This window comes from Sturnus vulgaris, chromosome 3 (genome assembly GCF_052056855.1).
Source record: "Sturnus vulgaris isolate bStuVul1 chromosome 3, bStuVul1.hap1, whole genome shotgun sequence".
Lineage (NCBI taxonomy): Eukaryota > Metazoa > Chordata > Aves > Passeriformes > Sturnidae > Sturnus > Sturnus vulgaris.
In genome coordinates this window covers 70,084,151-70,107,613 of record NC_142245.1, presented here as the reverse complement: position 1 = coordinate 70,107,613, position 23,463 = coordinate 70,084,151, and the positions used below count along the sequence as shown (strand labels likewise).

The window sequence follows — 23,463 nt, the reverse complement described above, 5'->3', positions numbered from 1 at the left end:
TGTTAGTGCAGGAGGTTGCAATAGAAGGCAAATGGTGAAGGAACAATTGATTCCAAAGCCCTGAGGAGCAAGGCCTGCAAGGGTGTGCAGTGTAAGGGACAGAGGACTTAGGCTACTCTAAAACAGTCACTCAGAGTAAACAGCATTTTGGCTGCAAGACCTTCTATGGTTTATTAACACAGTGCCCACAGGGGCCTTCAAAATGTAAGTAATTGAAGAAAGGAATCAGAGTCCTATCTTCAAAAAATGTCCACTACACCTTAAAGAACATCTCTTGCAGGAGGAGAATCGGGAGCCCTGGTATATCCAAGTAGCTCCAGTTAAATCTGGTGGAGAATTTGGTTCCCATCTGCACTTGCCAGGGCTATAAAGTCCTTTGAGACTACACCCCTCCATGGGGATCTATTTGTTTCATTCCAGTTCTGGTCCAAGGTGCCAACCTGCCTCCCTTCTGCTTCACTGTTTGTCCACCCTGCTATTTACTTGCAACCATGACAAGAAGAAAGGTGCATGTACATTCCTGAAAACATGAATAAAATCCATCACAAAATGCTTACACAACTCAGATTTCATATGGGACAGGCATTCAGGAGGAGTAGGAAGAGCTGCTAAGCCTTTGACCTCTGGATTTCAAATTTTTGAGAATGGAACCTTAAACTACTCTCAGATGGAAAGAGAGACCAGAAAGGATCCAGACTTGAAGGGGAAAGTATTTAAACATGATATGGCCGATTCCAGTGACAAGAAATTGTAAACCATGAAAGCAGGAGGGACAAATGTGGGGAGGAAAAAAAGTACATTTTTTCCAGAAAACTCCTAGAGGCTATGGATAGGGCATTTATCTGAAGTGCTTTTTAATGTCAACACCACTGGGAAATTGTGAGAATTGTGAGTAGTGGAGAAAAACCAGGCTGCTCATAGAAAGGGGTTGCTCTCAATTCTCCTTAAACCCGTGCCATGTCATGGACCACCACCCTGATCATATTCAGTATATGAGATATTATACTGAGTATATATATTCAGTATATGAGAATATACTGAGATATTCAGTACCTGGGCCAAATTAAAACTGTAAGATTCACATTACTGTGTTTAAGCCAGGGTTAGTGGCTTAAGGAGGAGCTGGGGAGTGTGCATACAGATCTGAGCTCAGCAAGTGCTCTCCATCTTAGTGTACCACCTTGAGAAGCAGGGCAGGCTCCCCAGGCTCCTGCCAAGCTCCAGGTTTGGCAGGAGGAGGGAACCAGGACTGACTGGATTCCTACAGCAGCAGCACAGCAACACTGACTCCATGGTGCCTGCACCAAGTGCCATGCTCCTCTGAATGCAACTCTTAGACACTGAAATAGTCAAATAGGTGGGTGGAATTGGACACAGCCTGCACAGCCCTCTAGCAAAGCTGGGGGAAAGCAGATTTTTATTACCTTATTTTTTTCTGAAGGGTCTTAACAAAAAAGGCAACAAACAAAAAAGAAAATAAAACCCTAGAAAGAACAGTCCTTCCCTTCTACCTTTTAGCAGACAACAATATGCTTTGAAAGTGCCTGTATTTCTTTTTTTGAAAGATGACCTGTATAAGTTCTGCTTCAACAGTGCTATACTTCAACACTTTCATTACAATTCAGGCATTGCACTAGGCCTTTTCCTAGGGGAAAAAAAGGCTGTGGATTGCACCATATTCAGCCAATGGTATCATTAAAATGATCTTTCCTCCATGCCTGACAATTGCATACTAAACAGCACCTTCAGGTTGCTCTCTAGAAATACCAATGCTCTTAACAATGTCTTGAAAAGTGCTCTTGGTGGAGAGAATTTAAATGAGGCAAAAGGAGATGTAAGGGACCAAGAGAAAGCCCTGTAAAGGAAAGTGCATGAGACACGTTGTGCACACAATACCGAGAGCAAGAGGTGTTGAGCAGTAAATCACTATCTTTGCTTCCAGAAACATGAGGTTGTCAAGCCCATTTTTAGTTGCAGCCAAACTTTTCAATCTACTTACAATTAAAATTCCTTAGGCATCAGCAGCCTCAGCTGACTGAGCAAATACAGAACTATCAGCACCTTGATTTCATTATCCCTAAAATGAAAAAATACATACATGCAGGAAAGAAGCACTGTGTGCCATGAGCTTGTAGATTACTCAGGGGCAATTATTACAGAAGGCAGCCTTTCCAACTGCAGCTGGAAACATCTGCACCAGCTTGACTACCACTTTTCAGCAAGGGGAGTGAGATTTGCCAGCTCTCTGAGAAACTCCCAAACAAAAGGTTCCCACGTGGCACCAGCTAGTGCTCAAACTGCAGCAATAGCTGCCCTTGAATGAGACAAACTGCACCATAACCGTTTAGCTTGAGTCCATAAGGACCTCAACAGCCATCTCAAATGTGGAAATTAATGGAGGTGAGGTTCATGCTCCTCCATCCTGTGGCAGGTCATTTATTTAGACTACAAGCTCTAAATGCTATGGTATTGCATCTGCCCGGTGCAAAAGGGTGCAGTACTAAAACGGGACTTGGCTGTGCAGTTACTCCTTCTGCAAATAGGTCATGACCAGCCATTTACACTATGAAAAAAATCAGTGTTCTGGGACAAAACTCTTTCTACTGTGCCATTCAGAAACTGACATAACAAAGAGACAGTCTGATGAGTCACAAAAAAGCAAACAAGATGATAAGCAGTAACAGTGCAGACATTTCCAGGGAAGGACATTTCCAGGAAGAAGGCAGTCACAGCCTGAGCCTTAGCAGAGACACCACTGGGACTTCTGAATAGTACTGATTGCCGATGCTCCAGCTGCAGGAGGGGCAGCACAACATAAACAAGATGTTACAGGAAATACAGGATCTCTCATGTTGGAGAAATCTTAGAAAGGCCAGTATGATAGCCCTACTAAAGCAAACGCTGCTCTTCAGTGCTATATGTGGATGGTAAATAACAGCTGCAGAAAAAGGGGCACTTGAGCTTAAAGACCACTGATTGCACAAGAAAGATTGGATGTGAAAATAATGAAGCTAAAAATCAGATGAAGGGTGGGTTTTTTTCATTCTAGAATTGAGATTTTGGAAAAGCCCCAAATAAGCATAAAAAGCAAAGAAAAAGTTAAGCCCCTTCAAGAATTCAGAATTCCAAACATTTGCTTTAGGATTTATGATGCAGCAATTCAAAAGACCTGGTCTCATTTGTTCTTTCTGACACTAAGCCACACATAGTAGAGCAGATCTGAACTTGTGCCCCCCACCCCAGCAAGGTGAAGGGGACTGCTCCCCAGCTGCAGAAGCACCAGAAACAAGGACTCATGTCCCTGCAAGAGCTCCTGGGCTTCTGAGCCCCTGGCTTCTCATCTTGAGCTCAGGATTCCACATCAGGACCAGTCTGCAGGTGCTCATCAGCTGGTACTGAGGTGCTGTGAGTTGAGCTGAGTGTGCAAACACTGGTGGCACTCACACACTGAACTAGGGCACAGCAGCCCCTCAGGGAACACAACTCACACTAAGCAGCCCCCAGGCTCCCTGGGCAATACCTAAGTCCAGCCTTGCAAGGGATAACCAAAGTTAAATGATTTTGTCTAGGCAGGATCAAGAATTCAAAAGCGTGCTCTGGTCCCAACAGCCCTAAGGTATGCACAGTAAAGAGAAATTTCATGGATTTCATTGCTACAAAACTTGAATATGGACATTTCTCAACCCGAAGAGTTTATTTTTTGTTTTGCTAATAAAATCACCATGCACAACTAAGCTGTTACAGATTCCTCTGGACTTTTATTTTATATCTATTTGTGTACTACCAACAGAGCTGATTTTAAGCAAAAATGGTTTGTCTTTTCTTTAATACTTGTCCTTTCACATCAGCCTTCAAAAAACTTAGAGTGTAGCATGAAATAAATGTTATAGTATCTACTTAATGAGAAGAGCAAGTGATAAATTACTTGCCTAGGAGGAGATGATGTTATTAATCAAAATGACTTCAGAGTATAGTGTTTTGAAGCTGTGTTGAGTATTAAACAACAGGTGAAGGAAAGGAGGTTTTTCCTTTTGAAATTCTAAATCGAAGCCTATTCAATAAAATGAAGCAAAATTACTCAAGTTGTTACAGAAAAAAAAATCTTCATGAAGAGAGAGTGTAAATTAAGGCCTTCAAATCGAAATCAAGATTTAAAGATTGATTTGCATATATTTTTATAACAAACAATGACACAGTTTGGTCTCTTACACAATTTATTTGAAATAACTTGAATGGCAGGAGTTGAACACAGCTCTGCTGTACCCTGAAAGTTACAGCTATGAGCATATCGTGATTAAATTAAGGTTTTTACTCTGCATTCTCACATTCTCCTTTCCAGATTAATTTGTTTTACAAGAAACAATTTCATCTACTGGTGAGCCATACTGCCAAGGAATGCAAACTCACAGCACTTACTGAAGGCACGACAAGAGACTTGTCCTGCAGAGCTCCAGAGGGAAGAAAACTACTACTGAAATAGGAATTTGCATGTGTGACTACACATGTCCATTTGGGACAGAATGAACTCTTGCTTTTTTCTGCTGCTCAGGGCCTTTCTGTCGAAGGTTTTTAGTTGTGCTTCACAGCACAGTCTTTGGGATACAGAATGCACTTAGTAGCTTTGAGTAAGTTTGAATTTCTGGTGAAGGGTTAGCAGTGCATAGAAGTAGGACAAGAGCCAATAGGCACGAATGGAAATCAGGGACATTCAGACTGGATATAATGAGAAACATTTTCATGAAGAGAACAGTCCAGCAGGACAACAGCTGACCCAGAGAAGTTGGGCAGTCTCTGTCCTGGAGAAAACTCAGTGTTTTTCAAGACCAGAGTGGATAAAGCCTTGAACAACCTGGTCTGACCACAGCTGGCCTTGCTTTGAGCAGAGGACTGAACCACAATCCATTCAAGTTCCCTTCAATTTGAATTATCCAACAGCTCTCCATGCATCTATCCCTAATCCATGGGAAACACCAGCACTGTAGCATCCTCACCCCCATAGGTAGCTAGAGAATAGGAAAGTGAAAGCTTTCATAAAGTTGAACTCCTCCACTGCCATAAGAACCACACCCTCAGTGGCTTTCTCCCTTTTTTCCCCACTGCTCATCGAGAGCACTACAGAGTGTGCATGTTCAGCAAAAAAGTTGAGGGCAGGGGGGAGGAGAAGGGAAGATGAGCAAGATCAATTTTTACATCTTTATGCTTTCCTGTGGCTGATGAAATATTGCTCTTCTCAGAAGATACACCAGTAAATTTTCAGTTTAGATCTGTATATCAGGAAATAAGGCTCCCATGACATCCTTTGGAGATTATTCCGGGGCTTAAGAGATTTCACACTCTAAGAGTTCCCAAAAATACTCTGACTACATGTTTCCTTTGTGAGCCACATCCTAATATAGTACTAGATAAGTCCTCTGCCTCCAGGCTATTTACACACCTCAGAGAACTGAGGACTGTTTTGCCACATAGCCAGGTAGAAAGATCAAGTTCTTCTATTATTTTCTCACATCCACTCTGACTCCAAAAAAGCCTTTGTATTTCTTGCCAAAATATCAGGATGGGTTTCTCTGGTGTGGATGAGGTTCCAGTATTGCCTGCAGAATAGCAGGTGTGCTCTCATCTGAGTCAGGGTGCAAATGAGCCCATCCAAGTGCTTTGATTCTCTTGCACACAAAACCCCCCAAACTGCAACTTTTCTTTTCAAGACTACAACAGCAAGAACTCCAGGAGATCTTGTCTGTGCAGTCTTCATCAGCCTGATTTTCTAACAGCAGTGGAAGTAGTTTCAGTCACTTGTAGGATCTTGGATCAAGTCCCAAATCTTAAAGAATAAAAGCATGGATAAAATGAGGCATTAACTTCAAATACAGCTGCCTGGAATTCCTGCCTTGAAGTGGGAACGGAACAACATTGAGGGTAGGCGGAAGGGTTTTTTAAATTAAAAATGGGATGAAGAGCATGTTTTAATTTTCTAATTGAAGAAAAGTGCTTCGGAAAATATTCTGTGAAACTGTTTTGAATTAACTTATTTATTCAGTCTAGGGAACATTCCACTCACATTCACCAGAAGAATGGTGTCTCTACGCAATATACAACTTATATACACAATATACAACTAGAAGGCTGCCTTCCTTACAAGCAAAAGAAAACCAAAACAGAAAAACGTGAGGACAGTCAGCCCATTCAGGTATTTCACAAGTATAAAGCACCAGAAAGTCTCCGAGTGTGTAACACTCTTTATCCCCACTGGGAGAAAGTCAGCTCCCAGCTTACTTCACTAAGCCATAGCTTTGCACAGAGGAGCTCCTCAAATGCTACCAGAGCAAGAGGCTTTATACACTGCTCATAAGGCACCAAAACACTTAACCAAACCCCATGTCATACATACACAGCTAGAGGAAAGCCTGGTTCCATGTGTTATGTGTGCATTATGTTCCTTGGCTGCAATCCAGCCCACTGTTTTCAGAAAGTTAAACACTCAGAATTCACCCCTACATCCTTCTCATTCACAGAAGGTGTTACAACCACTCTGTTCTACCATGATGACTGACACTGACCTCAGCAGGTCTGGTATATCACAAGATTTGCACACTTTTTCTGGATTGGGTCAATAATTGTTTGCTGTGTGACTAATTCTTCTAAAATCAAACCAATGCAAGGCACACATCAAAGAAAAGGCATCTCTCTGTCTCCCCAGATGTTTCACTAATGCACAGCCTAGTACAGTTACAGTATGACTAGAAAGAAGGAAAAGGCTCCTTTCTTCTGCTCTTATCTTCAAAATGTTCCAATCAGTAGAGCTGAACCAAAAGAAAACATTTTAAAAAAGTAAAAAGCGAACCAAAAGGACATCTTGCATTTTTAAATAACAAACCAAACAAACATTGCACTGCTTGCTTTGTAAATCTTACAGAAGAGCTCCTCCTTAGCCCACGCTGCCTATTTCTTAAAAAACAAAGACAAGCAAAACTAACTGCAGGCAATGAAGTATATTAGCATTTGAATTCATATTTGTATATCCCCTGAAGGAAAAACTCTCTTAAAAACAAGCTAAGAACTTCCTGAAATGTATTATGGCAACATTTATTTGAGATTTAAAGATTCTTGATGTCTTTATAGCTCCTTAAGAACAAACTGGGAAATGCTAAAAAAGCACCCCACAGATTGCTGCCAATTTCAAAACAGGATGGTTTTGCTTTTGAGGACTGTAATTAGGAACAGTGACCTTGAAAATGTAAACAAACCATCCGTCACCTCTTCTCTTCTAATTACTGTTGCAAATATTGTTTTCTCTTCATAAACTTGTCTGTGTGAGTAGTTTAGTTTTCATACTTGGGCAAAGAGCAGAACTTCTACAGAACTAAATGTGCTAGCACCCAATGTCAACAGATAGTCCAAGGGAAAAGGAAGTGAGAATGAGAAAGAAAGTATTTGGTATATGGCTAGGGATTGAAAATCATTGTGGCTGTTTTCAGCACACAGAGAAAGCAAGACAGAAAAGGCACGGCTACAAGAAATGCATTACAGGTATTGCTGAAGAAAAACCCATTACCAGGAAAAGACTTTGGAAAGTGCATGGTCCCCCTCGGGCAGCAAGAAGGGAGATCTGGAGCTTTCCCAACACCTAACCCTGTGGTCAGAAACCTGACCCAAGGCCTTCCTTACCTTCTGATGTCCAAATTCATTCAACACTGTGCCCAGCTTCTTTGTGCTGCTGTGAAGTTTATGGGCTGCAATGGCTGGGTTGGGATCCCTCCAGTCAATGGAGAGGCGATGGTACCAGAGGTGCCGGCCCTGCTGCACGTGGGCTGCCTTGATGCTGGGGTCGAAGCGATGAACCTCACACCCACTGTTGGCCATGCTCAGCTCAAACTGGTTGTCATCGTTGCCTAGCCTATGTAAAAAAGGGGGGGAAAAAAGGAAAATAAAAAATGGTAACTATTCATGCAGCAAAAAGAACTACTAGTGAGTAGGATGCTCTGAGGATGAACTGACTTAACTTGAAGAAAATTCAAGCTCAATGCAATATTAGAACTTATGGTTCCTTTCTAGGCAAGAACGAAATCGCTTTTAGCCAGGCTGATAACTTTCCCAAAGAGCTTTTCCTTAGCTCAGAAGTTGAAACAATTTGTACGAAAGCAAATTAAACATTGGAATCTTTGTGCTGTCATTATTCATATTAATATTTTATGTTTATATTATTTTTCTATTTTCAATTTGCTTTTTTCTTGGCAAGTTTTCAATACTTTCCTTGGTCCCTGCTGCACAAACTTCTAATAACCAAGCCATAAGCAGAAGAGAAAATACATTTTAAATTTATGCAATACTACTTTGTAAAAATCTGTCACATTTCACACCACATCTGTCACCTGTTACAAACATGACCCACAGTGACCACCGGTACAGATAAGGCACAAGAAGAAAATGCCTCTCTTTCTCTGTGAACAGGAAGACACAGATTAAAAAAAGCATAATTGAAAATAAGCACCTTACAACAGCAGCAGAGTTGTTACATAAACCCGAGAGAAAGATTATTGCTAATGTGGTGAAGACCTCAAAGAAGAAGAAAAGTTAATAGCCCTATTGTACAACAGTATTGTCTCAGTCCCTGCCTCTGTGAGAAGATGTGTTTTAAGAGGCTGTGCCTTATTCCCACCTCCTACAGCCCACCTGTGAACCACAGAGTGCACTAAAATTAAAAAAAAATCTGGTATTTACCATTGCAATCACACATCTGAGCCACAGCCCTTTCCAATTCCATAAAACAGGATGTTCTCTTCATTCCTACTCCTCCAAGCTTATTCCAAATGTGATTCAAATCATGCACTTAACAGTAAACTTAAACAAAATTAAGCTGTTTGGTATACACACATATAGCGCTGAGAGGAGAATTAAGACTTTTTTTTTTAATCCAGTTGTACTGTAAATTGTACAACTGAGATTATTCACTCTGTGCTAACAGCACAGCATTTATCTGTTGTGCACAGACCATGACAGGGCAGTACTCTTAGATGTACTAACAGAGTACCTGCTACGCTGCACCACAGTTATCCTAAGCAGTGGTGTGGGCCTGAAATAATTTTGGATATTTGCATCAATATGTGAAATGCAACACATTTTAAATCACATCACACACGCTATGGTACAGGGGCCAGCACTAAATGTTCTACATAGATGACATACAGGTAAGATAAAATGAATTCAACCCATGAAACAGTGTGTGGAAGAGCATTTGTTTTGGAAGTTACCAATACAGGATGACGCTTGCTGTAATACTGGCTAAGCACACTGTAACAATGCCCTAGGAAGTTGTCTTCTCCTCAACCATCCTCCCTTTCCCTGGGAAAACAGGAGGAGAGAGGGTGTGCAAAAATAGCCTAGCATGCTTTTAAGAACAACCCTAATTCACAGGATTCCAATCCATACAGCTGTGTGGGAGGAAAAGAGGGGAGTTTTCTTTTAATACATTCAACACACATTAGGAAAAAATTCAGAAGTTAACCAAGTGAATCAACATGTTTGTTTGCATGTGGCTTTCTACAGACGGGACAGTGATGGACAAAGACCAGTGTAATCCCTTAGGAATGAGGCACTGGCTAAAAATGAACAGCATGGGAATTTTTGGGGACAGTTACAGCATTAGTGATGAGCCCACCAGTGACCGACGGCCACATCTGCCCGTGACACACTTCTAACCACACCAGCTGCTACAATCCACAGGGCCAGATGCTTCTGGTGCAGACAAACCTCAGGCTGCCTCCAAACAGATTGCTGCTCATGTGGACTGCAAAGGGAGCTTCACAGCAGTGGAAAAAAGGGGGAAAAATACAGATGAGGGTAAAGACGTGTATGATGTATATTCTGGAACTCTAGTTAACAGCTCAAATTTATGCCTGAAGAGAGACCCAGTCAACAAGAAATATATAGGAGAGAAAAGAAGGTTTCCAAAAGAACTGGTTTGAAAAATGCCTGGCCCACATGTGATCATGCAAAGGGATAATGCAGCATGAAAAAATAAAACAATTAGGTCTCCTAAGAAAGATTTAGTTAATGAAAGAAAGATGTGTTACTTAAAAAAGGATCATAATTTTAAAAGGAAAGTCATGGAAGACTAGCAAAGCCTTTCCTCACCATCAGGAGAGAGCATCTGCTGCCTCCATCAGCAGCAAAATAGAACATGCTGAATGAAGAAGCTGACCCGTTTTTCCCAGAGGGAGAAGGGAGCTCGGCGACAGAGTGCCCTGCGGTGGGGACAGAGCCAGCAGCACACACAGCACCGACCGTCCCCGGGAAGGGAAGGGAAGGGAAGGGAAGGGAAGGGAAGGGAAGGGAAGGGAAGGGAAGGGAAGGGAAGGGAAGGGAAGGGAAGGGAAGGGAAGGGAAGGGAAGGGCTCGCTGGCACGGCTCCCCGCTGGCAGCAGGGCAGCGACGCTGACCCGGGACACAGCGCAGCACAGCGGGGAGCAGTGTGCCCTGGCTGTTCCCTGCTCCCTGGGTTCACAGAGGGTCACGGTGCACAGAGCCTTGCACTCAGAATAGACACTGGGCTTTGGCTTGCACTGGATGAAGCATCACACCCTGCATCACCCGGGAGCACAGTGAGCGCCGAGTGGCACAAAAGCCGCTTTGTCTGCTCCAGCACAGCTCCAGGGCCACCTGTAGCTGACCCAGCCCGAAAACTGCAGGTACTCCAGCTCCCACAGCAAGCACAGGACAGAGCTGTAAACATATGCAAGTTAAGGTCTAGCTTTCCCTTTCTCTGTTCCCTCTCCTCCCAAAGGAAGATAACTGAGCTCAGCAGCTCAGGAAAAAACGAAGGATCCCCTGCCTGAATCCTAAAGCTCCTACATACACTTTAGGAGGCACCTGAAATGGCATTTGTACTTTATTGCAGCAAGACTCCTTAAACCTCTGCTGGTAAGTTTCTGAAATCCTATTCATTTATGTTATCCCAGCTTGAGTGCCTGCCTGTGGTGTTTGTAACTGACTTAGTTTAATCTAAGCAGATTTAGCACTAATAACTAGAGCTCACTAATGCATATTGCAATTATGTATCACACTGGGAAATCCTGTCCCCCAAGCAAAAACATTGCTGCCTCCCAGTAGTGGAAGCAACTAATACTAATCTAAAAAGATCCTCAGATGTTCCAGATCCTGCTCACTCCCATTCACAAGTAACCTCTTCTACAGCATTCAAGGAGGCAAAGCCTAAGCAGCATGTTTTATTCCAGTTTTAATGATAAATGGATTTAATTCAGGATTCCCAGTAACACTCCCACTGAACTTTCACATTTGTCCTCCATCCATCCTCTCCGCAGAGAATGCTCTTCATTGGAAGCAGCTGCTCCCCGTTTGCTCTTTATGAAACATATGAGATAACAAAGATGTTTAAAGGGGATTTTTGCCTTAGAACAAAATTACTTTTCTGTCTGTCATAAACTAAAGGAAGTGAGTCTGAGGGGAAGAATTATGCAGTAACAAGCTCACAAGGTTGCAGAAGCAAACTGGTGGATTTAAGAGTGCTTCTCCATAACTTCGAGTATTTCCCTTTTATTTTTTAGCTGTTTCATGTTTAGCTGATGCATCCTGGTTAGTTACTTATTTCATGTGTGTATCTGATGATTGATGGGAGAGCCAACATCAATTTCAATCTCTGCTAAGCCCTAGTGTTCCATCACTGCAGAAAATCTGGCACTCATGCTCCCTGGACCATACACAGAACAGCACCACATATGAAGCACTGGTATACACACACACTAACTCAGTTTTGCTCAAAACCATCAGCAAAATACCTCAGTGCTGGTCAGCTTCGTGCTTAATTTGCACTTCCTGGCACAGATTAAATCAACTCTGCCTTGTGCCTACTGGACAATTCAACAAAAATATCATTCTCAACCCACACTCGATCCTTAACAACAGGGAAAAAGGACATCAGCACCGGAGCTCAGGTCTAATATTAATGATCATGCAGCTTGAAGGGCAAGGTCTAGGTTAATTCCACTGAACTTTGAGTATTTTATCAAGACATCTAAAACCAGCAGCCACCTTGTCCCAGACTTGCACTATAATCAAAGGAAAGCTATACCTACCTCCAGAATGCTATTTAGCTTAGCTGATTTTCCACCTGAATGTGCTTGCCTGTCCCTACTGACTACTAGAAGGGCCCTCAGGCAATAACTCAGTACTACTAACTCAGTCAGACAGTCAAGTCTGGAATTGAGCATGGGGTAACACAGTGTCTCTCCTAACTTTTAAAGGAATATGAAAAGCTGAGAAGAAAAAAAATCATGTAAGTCTCTATCTTGCATTAATGCCAGGTAAGTATAATTTAAAATATATTGCAAAGAACACTCAGAAAATAAGCAACAGTAGCCAAGAGAAATCTTCTCTCTGTATATGTGATTTGTTTTTAAGGGGCATGTTCTTGTTCTACCACAGAAGAGGGTTTGTGAATAAAACATGAGAGCACCTCCCTCTTAGAGGATCTGGGTCTTTACAGCTCAAATAAACTCAATTAAAATATAAACTCACCCAAATTAACCAAAACCACTCCCTTTGACTACAGGGCACCCTGCCTCCCTGCCACACTCACTGCAGGTGTTACCTGCCGTGTACTAATGGCTGAGAAATGCCACCTTGGCACGGCTCCTGGCTATCCACCCTTTGCAAACCCACAGCAGGGAAATCACAGGAATAAACTGCACTGGTTCAAGCGAGATAAAGCCTTTCAATACACCTCTAACCTAAAGCTGCCTCCCAGGACAGCAAGACCAGTTTTATTAGGCAGCTCTACGTTGTGATCTGTGTGAAACGAGCTCCAGATCCCAGCGACTGTTCTCCTAATGCACCTGTGTGCTGATGGCCTGATGCACTCTGAGGACTGATCTCCTTCATCCTCCTTGGAAACAGAATGTTTTATTAGCAGGGAAACAGGCTGCATGTGTGGTTTTGCTACCTGTGAAAGCACTCGTTCTGTGAAGAATGAAAACTTCACTCTCAAGTGCTGAAAACATCATAAACACTGCAAACATTTCAAAGTAAAGCCACAGCTGCCTTTATCACTATCACTTTGGCACATGTCACCCCTGAAAGTGTTGATCCAGAGGTAGTTAATGAAGTTTTGTAAGTAATGCTGCTGAAATCCCTGTCAGTTATGCAAGTCATCTCTGCTCAAAGAAGATGCTGTAGGCTTCTCAGCTTATCTCTGATTTCCATCTTCCTCTACATGAACTACCACTCACAGCTCACCATCAAGCAATTTGTTTTCATACCAATATTAGAAAGGCAAATAAAGACCCTCATGGAGAGAGGTTTCTTCCCTAAAAATAAAGTTTACAGAAGTATATCAACACATGAGAAACACACCTGAACAAAGTTTATATTTCAGAAGATAACCTTGCTGCAGCCTGTGTTGTATTTATAGGGCTTTCTGAAGCTACTTGCCATGAAACAATTATCTTTTGAATAGAGCACTTACCCAAGTGAATAGAGTCGGCATTGCTTGCTTCTGATTCGATGGATGAGGCTAAACCTCTCATCAAGACAGATTGACCAAGGCTTTTTTGTGGTTTCAGAGTACCCTTTCAAGCTGTTCAGGTTCATGTGTTCACATGAAATCTGTTGAAATCAAAGGATATTTCATTTTAAGACAGGACTTTTAATTTGTTTTTAATTTGCCTTCTGGAGGAGAAGTGGAAAAAAGAAAAATTTTCATTGGTTTAATTTAAGTCTTATTGTCAATCTGATACACAGCTACAAAGATTTTATGTTTTTTTTTCTTTGTTTGTCTGTTCCGCTTGGTGAAATTTAAGGCTTACATAATTCCCCAGAGAGCAACGCAGTTTGAAAAGCAAATAATTAAGCATTAGTACTATACCCAAATTCATTTTTTTTCCATGAGGAAAAGATGTTTCAGCATTCACTTAATTTTTTTTTTCTTTTCAAACCTTGGAGTGGATTCTGCATCCTGAATTAATGTTAAAATCAAGACTGTAATTACAAAGTTGCAGTGTCTCTGCAATGTGTACCTTACTCAGAGTGTCCTGGATCTCAGCACAAAAAGGATTTTATCATTACCCCAACACATGCCCTCTCCAACAACAAAGGGATTTAAGGAAGAGTGTAACTAAACAGAGGAATCATAGCATGTGTGTCAGTGCTGAGCTGGCTTGGAAATCTAGAGTCTAAAGCCAGGATAAAAGCCCTGCAAAAAAAGAGACAGAGACCCTGCAGGGAGGAACACCGTAAGTCAAAGCCCTTGTACAGACCAAGAAAGCAAAGACTGAAAATGCACTGGTGTCATCAGAAACCTGGACGTGTCAAAAATCACTGGGGGTGAAGTCAGCTTGGCCAGCAGCCTGAAACAGCCAAACCCACAGTGACCGAGCCAGCAAACCACGGCCCTGGGAGTGACACCCTACAGAGGAGCCCCTGCTTGCAGCACCAGCTCTGCCTGTCCATCCAGCAGCTCAGGCCAGCATTTCACCCCCAGGCCACCACATCCCACTCCACCTTCTTCCTCCAAATCTATTCTGGAAAAGGCAGGCACAGAGCTGGAGAGTGCTGCACCCTTTCCAGAACCAGAGCCAGAGCACAGCAGTCGATGGAGAGCTGATACAATTCGCACGGCTCTCGCTGCAGCAGTGATAAGGAGGCAAAGGGAAAGCAGAAGGAAGCACCAAAGCTGTAGCTATTTCTGCCCAGGAAAGGCTGCACTGCTCTGCACCAGCATCAGCATCCACAGTTTGTTCTTGAAGGGCTTCTCAAACCATGCAGCCCAGACATCCAAGTCGGGGGTTGCAGGGCACAGGTTGCTATCATGCAGGTAAGAAAGCAAAGACTGAGAAGAGCTGCAGGAATCCAGCTGAGCTATCATGATGAAAAGTTGTTCTTTGGGCCAGTATTAGCCCCAGCTGCAGGAAGGGGAGCTGACACTCTCAGAAAGGCAACAACTGAAATGGTGGAAAGGACAAAGACAATCCTGAGCAGACTATTCTCATCTTGCTCCTTTCCTTCTTCTAGAGCAGACTGCAGAGGCTTGGTTCTCAGTCTTAGCCAAACTAAAATGCACAGCTCTGGTCCCACCTGGAACCACAGAAATGAAACTATTTTACACAGAGATGAGAGTTTCTCATCAGAGATGAGAAAACCTGGAAGCAGCCTTTAATGTGGCAGGCACACTCCACCATGGACCTTATAATAAGTAAATAAAACTCTCATTCTTTAAGAAGTGTATGCTCTGAAAGATCATTACCGGGAGCTTTGCATTCAAAGAGCTGCACACGGCATCACCACCTCCCTGCTCCTGCTTGGCTCATAATTCCCATGGAAAATTTATAAAAGCAAATACAGCATCTCTTCATACTATTCCCAGGACTCACTAAGTTTTAAGCAATGATTTGTACTGCATCCCACTACCCATTTCCCTTCAGTCACATAACAATCAAGGAATAAATGGCACTGCAATAATAAGCACTAATTTAAGACACAGAAGAATAATGTACTCTCTACAGAAAACTAAGATTCTGCAGTGCTGCCATTTAATCGAGTCATGGCATTATGAGCAATTACAACAGTCAGAGTTTGAAGCAATTTTAACAGCTCTTGCTACTGAATAGCTCTTGCTACTGAATAGCTCTTGCTGTCAAAAAAAAAAAAAAAAACCACAAAAAATCCCCCAAACAACAACAGCAACTAAAAATAAATTTTAAAAAAACAAACAAAAATCAGACCCTGAACCTGCCTTTAACACCATCATCAGTCTTTTGCATGGTTTACTGATGCACTGAGCTCACATTTTGTTCTGGGCTTCTGCTCACTCCTATCATATAAAAAACAGTACAAGAAAGATGCTTCTCCTGATCATGAAATACCAGCTCTGAAAATGCTTTTTCTGGCCACACCTTGACCCTGCTGACAAGGCACCTTCCTGCTCCAGCAGTTTGAGTCATTCTATGCTCATGGCATGGGGCAGAACTTAGGCACAGTAATTAGTAGACACTTGCTCAGCAAACAAGGAAAATGATATCCCATGCTTATCTACATAAGCAGGATGCAATTTTTGGAAGTCCTCATGCTAGTCATGGTGTTATCCCATCAGTTATTCATCCTGTAGCATCTGCCAGGTCAGGAATAGGGATTCTTCTCATTTTTTGTTTTCATTTATGCTTATTCCCCCAACCAGGATCAGCTACTCCAGGAATGAAACTTCTCGCTGAGTGTGTCAAAAGCAATAAACTCTCTGTTAATTGATGTCCTTGTAGGCTTTGACCCAACTAGTGGAGTTTAGCAGCATCTGCCACTGTTTATTAAGTCACTGAGATGAAGGATGTTTTCAAACTTAATACGTCTGCCACAGTCGAAACTTCTGTACAACAAAACAAACAGCTCTACACACATCTCTTGCTGTCCCCACATGCATCATCTTGCCTCCTGCCCTCTCAGTGCTGGCATGAGTGGCAGCAGAGATCTCATTTTATTGAGAATTTATCCAGGGGTACACACAAGCAAGGACACCCTGCTATCCTCTTTTTTAGACGTGTTTCAAATTAATCTCAGCCTCGAAAGCACTGCATTAACAAAGAATTTCATACGTGAATGACATTTCAGTGATGTTGGCACCTGGGGCTTTTTGCTGCTCTTCAACGATGATGCAGTCATCTCTATATTCAAGGGTCAATTGCTGACAGACCTGGGTACCAAAAGCAGCTGCCCTGTTGGAATTGTGAGCATCCAGCACCTTTTCCATTTTTTATTACAGAAAATGCGCACGCAAATGCTGTTGTGCATAAGTGATGCCTCTGTTAAGACATGATGGCCCAACTTCCATGTATGCTGAATGCTGGAAGTATCCATCAACACAATCTGGATTTGGAAATGCCATATTTTAAAAAGCACATAAACCCACTAATTTCCATGGCCATCATTTTTGTCCTGAAAAATATCAAGATTCTATTGGTATCATTGAAACAAGTTGTCCAAGTTAGGGTCTGATGCCTTGTTCTCATTTTACTGTGAACCTCAACTGCCTCCTATTGAAGTAAAATGAGCCTGGTTATCATATTATTATTAAGAGGTGGAGTGGTTGAATACACTCTCTTGATACAGAGTGCTCTGTATTTTTCCATCTGAGAGGGAGAGAGGGGAGAGAGAGAGAGAAACACTGCATCTAGAATTTCAGTCATACCATACTCCTGTCAGGACACAAACCCATTTGGAAATAAATAACATGGAAATAATATATTCTTTCTAACCTGTATTTTGACCTTTATATTCATATTGACTATCAGTGCTAGGTTAAGCAACTTTAGAAATAAATCAGTTTCAAAAAAGTTTGGTGTGAGGTTAATTCCTCAGATACGAGGCAACAATCTGTGCCAGGAAAAGTGGTTTCTAAATGGAGACTGAAATGAAAAACCTACCTGAGAAGTGCTAATGTACTTTAGGAACCTTGAGGCCTCATAGTTGAGGGAAGGGGTTGGACTTGCCCATGGTTGTAGCTCAATGTGCCATCTTACAGTCTGTAAAACAAAGCAAAACAAAAAAACACCTTAAAGGCAGTGCAAGCATAAATTACAAGGGCTAATAAACTAAGGAGATTTAATTTCAAACTAAAAGTTTCCTGGGGGCTTGTCTACACATGAAAAACATTTCAGAATGAAGCAGGGTTTCAACTACAGTGAAAAGCCATCTAACTACGATTTATAATGATCAGCTTTGAAAGCAGATGTAGGTAATTCAGAAATAAAGTGCTCCTTATCCAGGATAACCCGTTATTTATTATTATATGTTATCCAGGTTAACCCAATGTGTTAACCCATTTATTCTAGGACACCCAAGTAAGCTGTGAGAAATGCATGAAGAAAACCAAGATCTAAATAACCAAATTCTACAGCAAAACATCTGAAAACAGTGGTAATCATTTTAATTTCATGTGTATCAGGTATCTCTGCTTGAACATCCAAGGAAACAAGAACTTGCATTGCAAACAGTAATCACCAAAGGAAACCCCTGTAAGAAACGTGTTTTCTTTTTTAAGATCTAGATATTATTTTAAAACAAGTTTCTTGTGGGCTTTGAGAAAAGTCTTCTTCCTCTCCCATGCTTGCCTGACAGGTATACCAGAATTCTTTGTTTCCCTGAAAAAATATAAATGTGGCTGCCTGTAGCCCTACCACTTCTCATTTACACAGCCCCAAGGAAATAGCTTTGGTGGGTGCTTTCTGTGCTCCCTCAGCTCTGAACCTCGAGGATCCTGTCAGCTTTTCCAGAAACACTTCCCACATAGAGTGGGACAGAAAAGGTCTTTCAGACACGTGCTTGCAGAGCAACAGGATTCTGTGCTCCCATCTGAGCCACCTTCTCCAAATTCTGCCCGCGCTCATGCTGGGAAGTTCAGACTTGTCATCTCTTGCCCTCGAGTAGATAAAAATACAAGCACGGTTTTAAGTTGTACTAAATCAAGATTGATTCCTCCTGGCTTTTCATCTTCAGGTGCCATAACTCACTTCTACAGCTGGGCAGGTAGTATCAAGCTTCCCTTTAATCATCCTCAATTAAGTGAGCTTCCATAATGAACAGGATGGGGTTTCTCCCTCAAAGAATCATGCTGGCATTCAATAAAATACAATCAGAAACCCCACTCGGGGTTCCCACAGGACTGTATTTCAGACAAAGCCCTGGAAAACATGTAGGAGATAGCAATTGGCTGGAGAGGATGGAGGCAGACAAGTGAGGTGAGGCTCTGAGCCCCCAGACAGGACTGGTCTGTGGCACCAGGAGAAGAGCCAGCACAGTGACAGCAGGGATCCTCTGATGCCAGAGAGGAATGCAGGAAAGAGAAGGTAAAATTAGAAAAGGAAGATTATTAAAGAGGACCACCAGACCAGATGGTGTTTGCCTTGAACTGGTATCATGAATTGATATTTTTGTAGCCTAAGTAAACATAGTCTACAGTGAATGTGAGCCAGGAGGTCTGTATGAGGTTTATTGTTCCTTTAGGGATTATTTTTCAGATTTGTTGTGGGTTTTAGGTTGGAGGTTTTTTGTTTGTTTGTTTGTTTTTACTGCAAAGAGATGCTGAAAAGTATATGGAGATTTTTTTTTTCTCCCCCAGAAGCATACAAAAGTAGCATTTCTCACTCTGAAACTTCCTGCCTGCAGCAAACTTGGACTCCTATACCCTGCACAGCATGAGCCTGGAAGCAAGCTAGCAAGCCAGCTCTGCAGCAGCATGTCCCCCTGACCCCTGCTTGCAGCAGGCAGCCTGCAAACAGCGAGCAGCAGGAGGATAGGTGCACACCAGGGAGGGAAATGCGTGTAATCTTTCAGAATGAGTCACAGTTCACACGGCTGAATAACGTTTGCAATGACAGGAATGCTGCTGTTTCAACAGGCTTGAAAGCTGAAATGAAAATTAAGACTGACAACCGTTTTCAGGGAAAAAATAAAAAGAAAAAATTCAAACAACAAAAAAACAATGAAAGAAAAAAATCCCAACCTAAACCAAAAGAACCCACCAACCACCCAGATACCTACACATCTGTGCCCAGCTATTATGAAATCTATTTGAGTGAGAAGTAGCTCATTAAGCAGAGGAATTGCAGGGTGGCCATTGTGGACTATTCAGCAAGAATTCCTTCTGCACAGAGTTGACAGGGAAGCAAAGAAATCTCTATAATGAACCACATGAATGAGGTTCTTCCTCAGCAGAGTGCAATGTCCAAGAGCCACTGCAGCTTACACTCGGGTTCTTAAAATCTTATAGACCATAAACTGCCTTCCCACTGACTCCAAACTATTGATAAACACATGAAAATGAAATAAAAACCCCAGTGACTCACTAAAAAATAGGGGGAGGGGGAGGAAAAAAAACAGAGATCAAGCTTTTGTATAGTTCTTTAAATTGAGGAGCACTACATAAATGCTACTTTTGTGACAGAGATCAGATCCGAGGCTCCTGTTTGATGGCAATGCTTTTGAATAGCTTCTCAAACTTCACGCTTGGTCCCTGGCTCCTTAGGAAGCAGCAGCCTGTTTCCATTCACTAAGGAACACACCAGAGTCCAGTTCCTAACACCTCCTAACATCTCCTAACACCCCTGCAGGTGCCCCAGGAGCTGCCTCACAGCAACATTCACAGGCAATGAACGGGGGTGAAAATCCAACACATCTCCCGGACAGGTTGCACCCCCCCAGAGGGTAACTCACAAACGGTGGTGATGCGTTTTGGGTACATTCAGGAGTATAAAATATCCTCCTGAAGGACCTGGTCCATAGGCACATTGGTAGCCTTTGTTTGTAGTTTTCCAGATAACTTTTAGCCTGGTTCAGAGTGTTTCTATGTAAGCCTTTTCAAATAAACTCTACAGGTGCTCTGTGAAAATCAGGTTTATTCCTGACAAAAAATGAACCTTATGTGGGGAGTTTTCCACTCTCTTGACTTTGCAGTTTTATTTACTCAGAGGAAACCTGACTGTAGCATCGTGATTTGGATTTTCTCACCTGTATCATGGAAATCTCTAGAATGACTGAGAGCAGGTTCCTGTAGCTGCTGAACAAACAGGATGAGGAGCAGCTCCTTTCACAGAGGACTTTACAGCAAGAGGAGCAGAGGAGCTATTACAGCCCAGATTATGCAGCTCTGGATATGAAATTCACACAGATCTTTCCAAGGCTGCCCAGGAGGAGCCAGAAAATGGGTTCAGACAATCTGCACTTTTGCCTATCACTATGGGTGTGTTCTCTCCCTAGCATAAGGACTCATCCAACCAAACACCATGACCGTGCTTCCCAAACATCAACAGATCCATATTCCACATATATTCCATATAAAGAGATGACAGTACTTGGAGAGTTACAATGCCACTTAAAAAACATCATACTCGATATTTTAGAGTATCCCTCTGTATACAGCTTCACTTATAGACAAATTAACTGAAATTAGCATTGTAAGAAAAACCAACCTTCAGCAAGACTTTACCACAAGCACTGGTCAGACACTGACTTCAGCTGCTCCTGAAGGGTAATGGATACCCAGAAACTGTTATTCAGAGTGGTGTCTAAATTTTCACCAAATGAGATAACCACAGGGAAAAGAAAATCCTAAAGCAATGCCATTTCTGTATGAGGAAAACTAGGACACATTTGAAGGTTTGATTTTTCTTCCAGGTACTTCATACTTAAGGATAAGGACTGATGTTTCCTTCAGACCAATCTGACAGTAATCTGCAGAGACTTTTCTCTGGAGACTCCTTTTTCCTAGATTTTTTTTTCCTCATAGCCATCTGTGATAGTCATTTGATAATCCCTTAAAAACCTGTAGTATACATGTGATATATTTTTAAAGGACTGTCATTTAAAATCTGTCCTAAAAATCTAAAATAATAATATAAAATTTAAATCAAAATGTGCAAAGGGCTCACAAACCAGCAGGTCTAAAATTGTAGGTCTGCCAAATGTTTGGCTTTTCCAGCCTAAACTTACATACAAATCATTACATTCTTTCCAGACCAATCCTAGTTTTAGTGCACTAATTCAAAAAAGCCCAACCCCTTCCTTCTCTTCTGCTTACATTTGAAAGGGAATTAATAAGTTTTTCATATTTTCATCTTTTTTAATTCACTAGCTGTTTTTTCCTTTTTATCAGCCAATTAAAATTCAGAAACATATTAGCCATTTTTGTAAACAAAAATTCGGGAATCTCATTGCCCTGCCAAGCAGTCTACTGCATCCAAAGAAGAGACAAAAGACTTGTCAGTACATACACAGATGTCTTAAGCAAATCCTCCAATTAAATAATGCAACAATTAATTTTTTTTACATCTGAGGCAGGACCAAATGTGAGTGGAAATCATTTGTGGCAATAAATTCCACCAAGAACCATAAATATTTGCTAGCCATAGAAACAAATGACATACACATCTTCATCTCCAATTATTCTGTCTGTACCCTGTGTACAACTACACTCAGCAGAACAGAGCCTGCTCATGGGTGAAATTTTGCAGGAGTTTTATCAATTTGAAAGGCAGTGCATGGGATTCAGATTCAGACTGCAAAACTTCAGACATCTACATGGCAAATTTATCACACTGCATTCCTGAAGGTTTGCCCTTGTGAGAACTGATGGTCCCCAGACAGGATTTACAGAGCTTGGATGTAAATTTGTGGTCTCTCTCAAGCACTTGTGGCCTTAAGCATATTAGTCCGTTGTGGTCTTACTGTTTGGGGTTTTTCCCTCAATTCAAAAGTGCCCTAAAGAGTGAAAGCTGTGTGCTGCAGCCCACACAAGCCCTGGCTTTGCAGGACACGCCAACGCCTGCGAGGGACACGCGACCAGCGCGAAGCCTGCCATGGGGAGTGGGAGGGATGCTGAGGATGGAGGCAGCCAAACCTGGCACACTGCTCCTCTTGCTGACAGCACAGAGCAGCTCCAGCAGCAAAGAATCCCTCGTGAACGCCCACGTTTCGTTTCAGAGGCAATTAGCTGGGTGAGTCCCAGGGAGAGCCAGGAGGGAAGAAACACTGTGCATGCAGACAGGCATCAACGAAGCTCCCACAGGGGGCTGGGGAACTGAGTTATTTGACAGGACAGATGAGGCAGACAGGATCTTTAAGGGAATGATTCATCTCACTAGAGAGTAGACACATAAAATATGTAAGGTGAGTCAAGCACTGGAAAAGTCCATGTCTCTCCATGACCTGCAAAAGGTAGCCTGAAGGATAGGCTCAGGAACACTTATACCACAGAAGGGAAATCCCAAACCAGACATTCACACACCCCATGCTGCAGAAAAACATGCATTTTAGAGGGCTGAGCCTACCCTTTAGCTGTGAGCCTAAAGCAACATTTAGCTGCACTTCATTCTTCAGCAGGGTTGAGCCATTCCAAATGTTTTATGTTTGGAGCAGCAGTATGTGGCACAAATAAAACAAACTCCACCTCAAAGCAGAGGAATCAGCAGGAAAGAACAAGTATGCCTCCAGCCTCGGCACAGACCTCCTCGACAAAGATCAATTCATACAGTCCCCTTTAGCTAAATGTAACCAGCACCATCAGGGCTCACAAGACACACACCCGTACAAACCAGCGACCTTACATCGTTAATTTAGGAGTAGCAGGGACACACACAGGCTCAGTAAGCTGTAATTTAAAACACAGGCTTACAAAGTGACTGACTCATATTTAAAGCTTTGAGTGAATTAATTTCCAACACAACTGGCTTTATGGATATTCCATCCCTACATGTCTGAACTGTTTCTTTCCTTTATTTTCTCTTTCATATAACTATTATTTTTTTTTTTGCTTTGCAGTTTGGCTTTCTTAAATATGAAGTTTTCTCTCAAGAAACCATAGTACAAAACTTACTAATGCATTCCTCCTCTGCATGTGTGTGCCTGTATTGAGAGAAAAGCAGTAGGTTTCCTCTGAGGCATCAGGTATTGTGGGAATCACAGGGAAAAGCAGCT

General features: G+C 42.1%; 1 protein-coding gene across 2 annotated transcripts in view; it reads right to left on the bottom strand.

Annotated features, from left to right (window-relative positions):
• The window catches only part of METTL24 (methyltransferase like 24), a 50,420-nt gene that overhangs the window by 8,286 nt on the left and 18,671 nt on the right, over nucleotides 1–23,463 (bottom strand). For both annotated transcript variants that reach the window (XM_088161908.1, XM_014879300.2), the window contains exons 2-4: nucleotides 17,418–17,516; nucleotides 13,475–13,614; nucleotides 7,663–7,891 (exon numbers count right to left, since the gene is read on the bottom strand). In XM_088161908.1, the coding sequence (XP_088018034.1) occupies nucleotides 7,663–7,891; nucleotides 13,475–13,599 (354 nt within the window). In that variant the 5' untranslated portion in view covers nucleotides 13,600–13,614; nucleotides 17,418–17,516. The remainder of the gene's footprint in view (nucleotides 1–7,662; nucleotides 7,892–13,474; nucleotides 13,615–17,417; nucleotides 17,517–23,463) is intronic.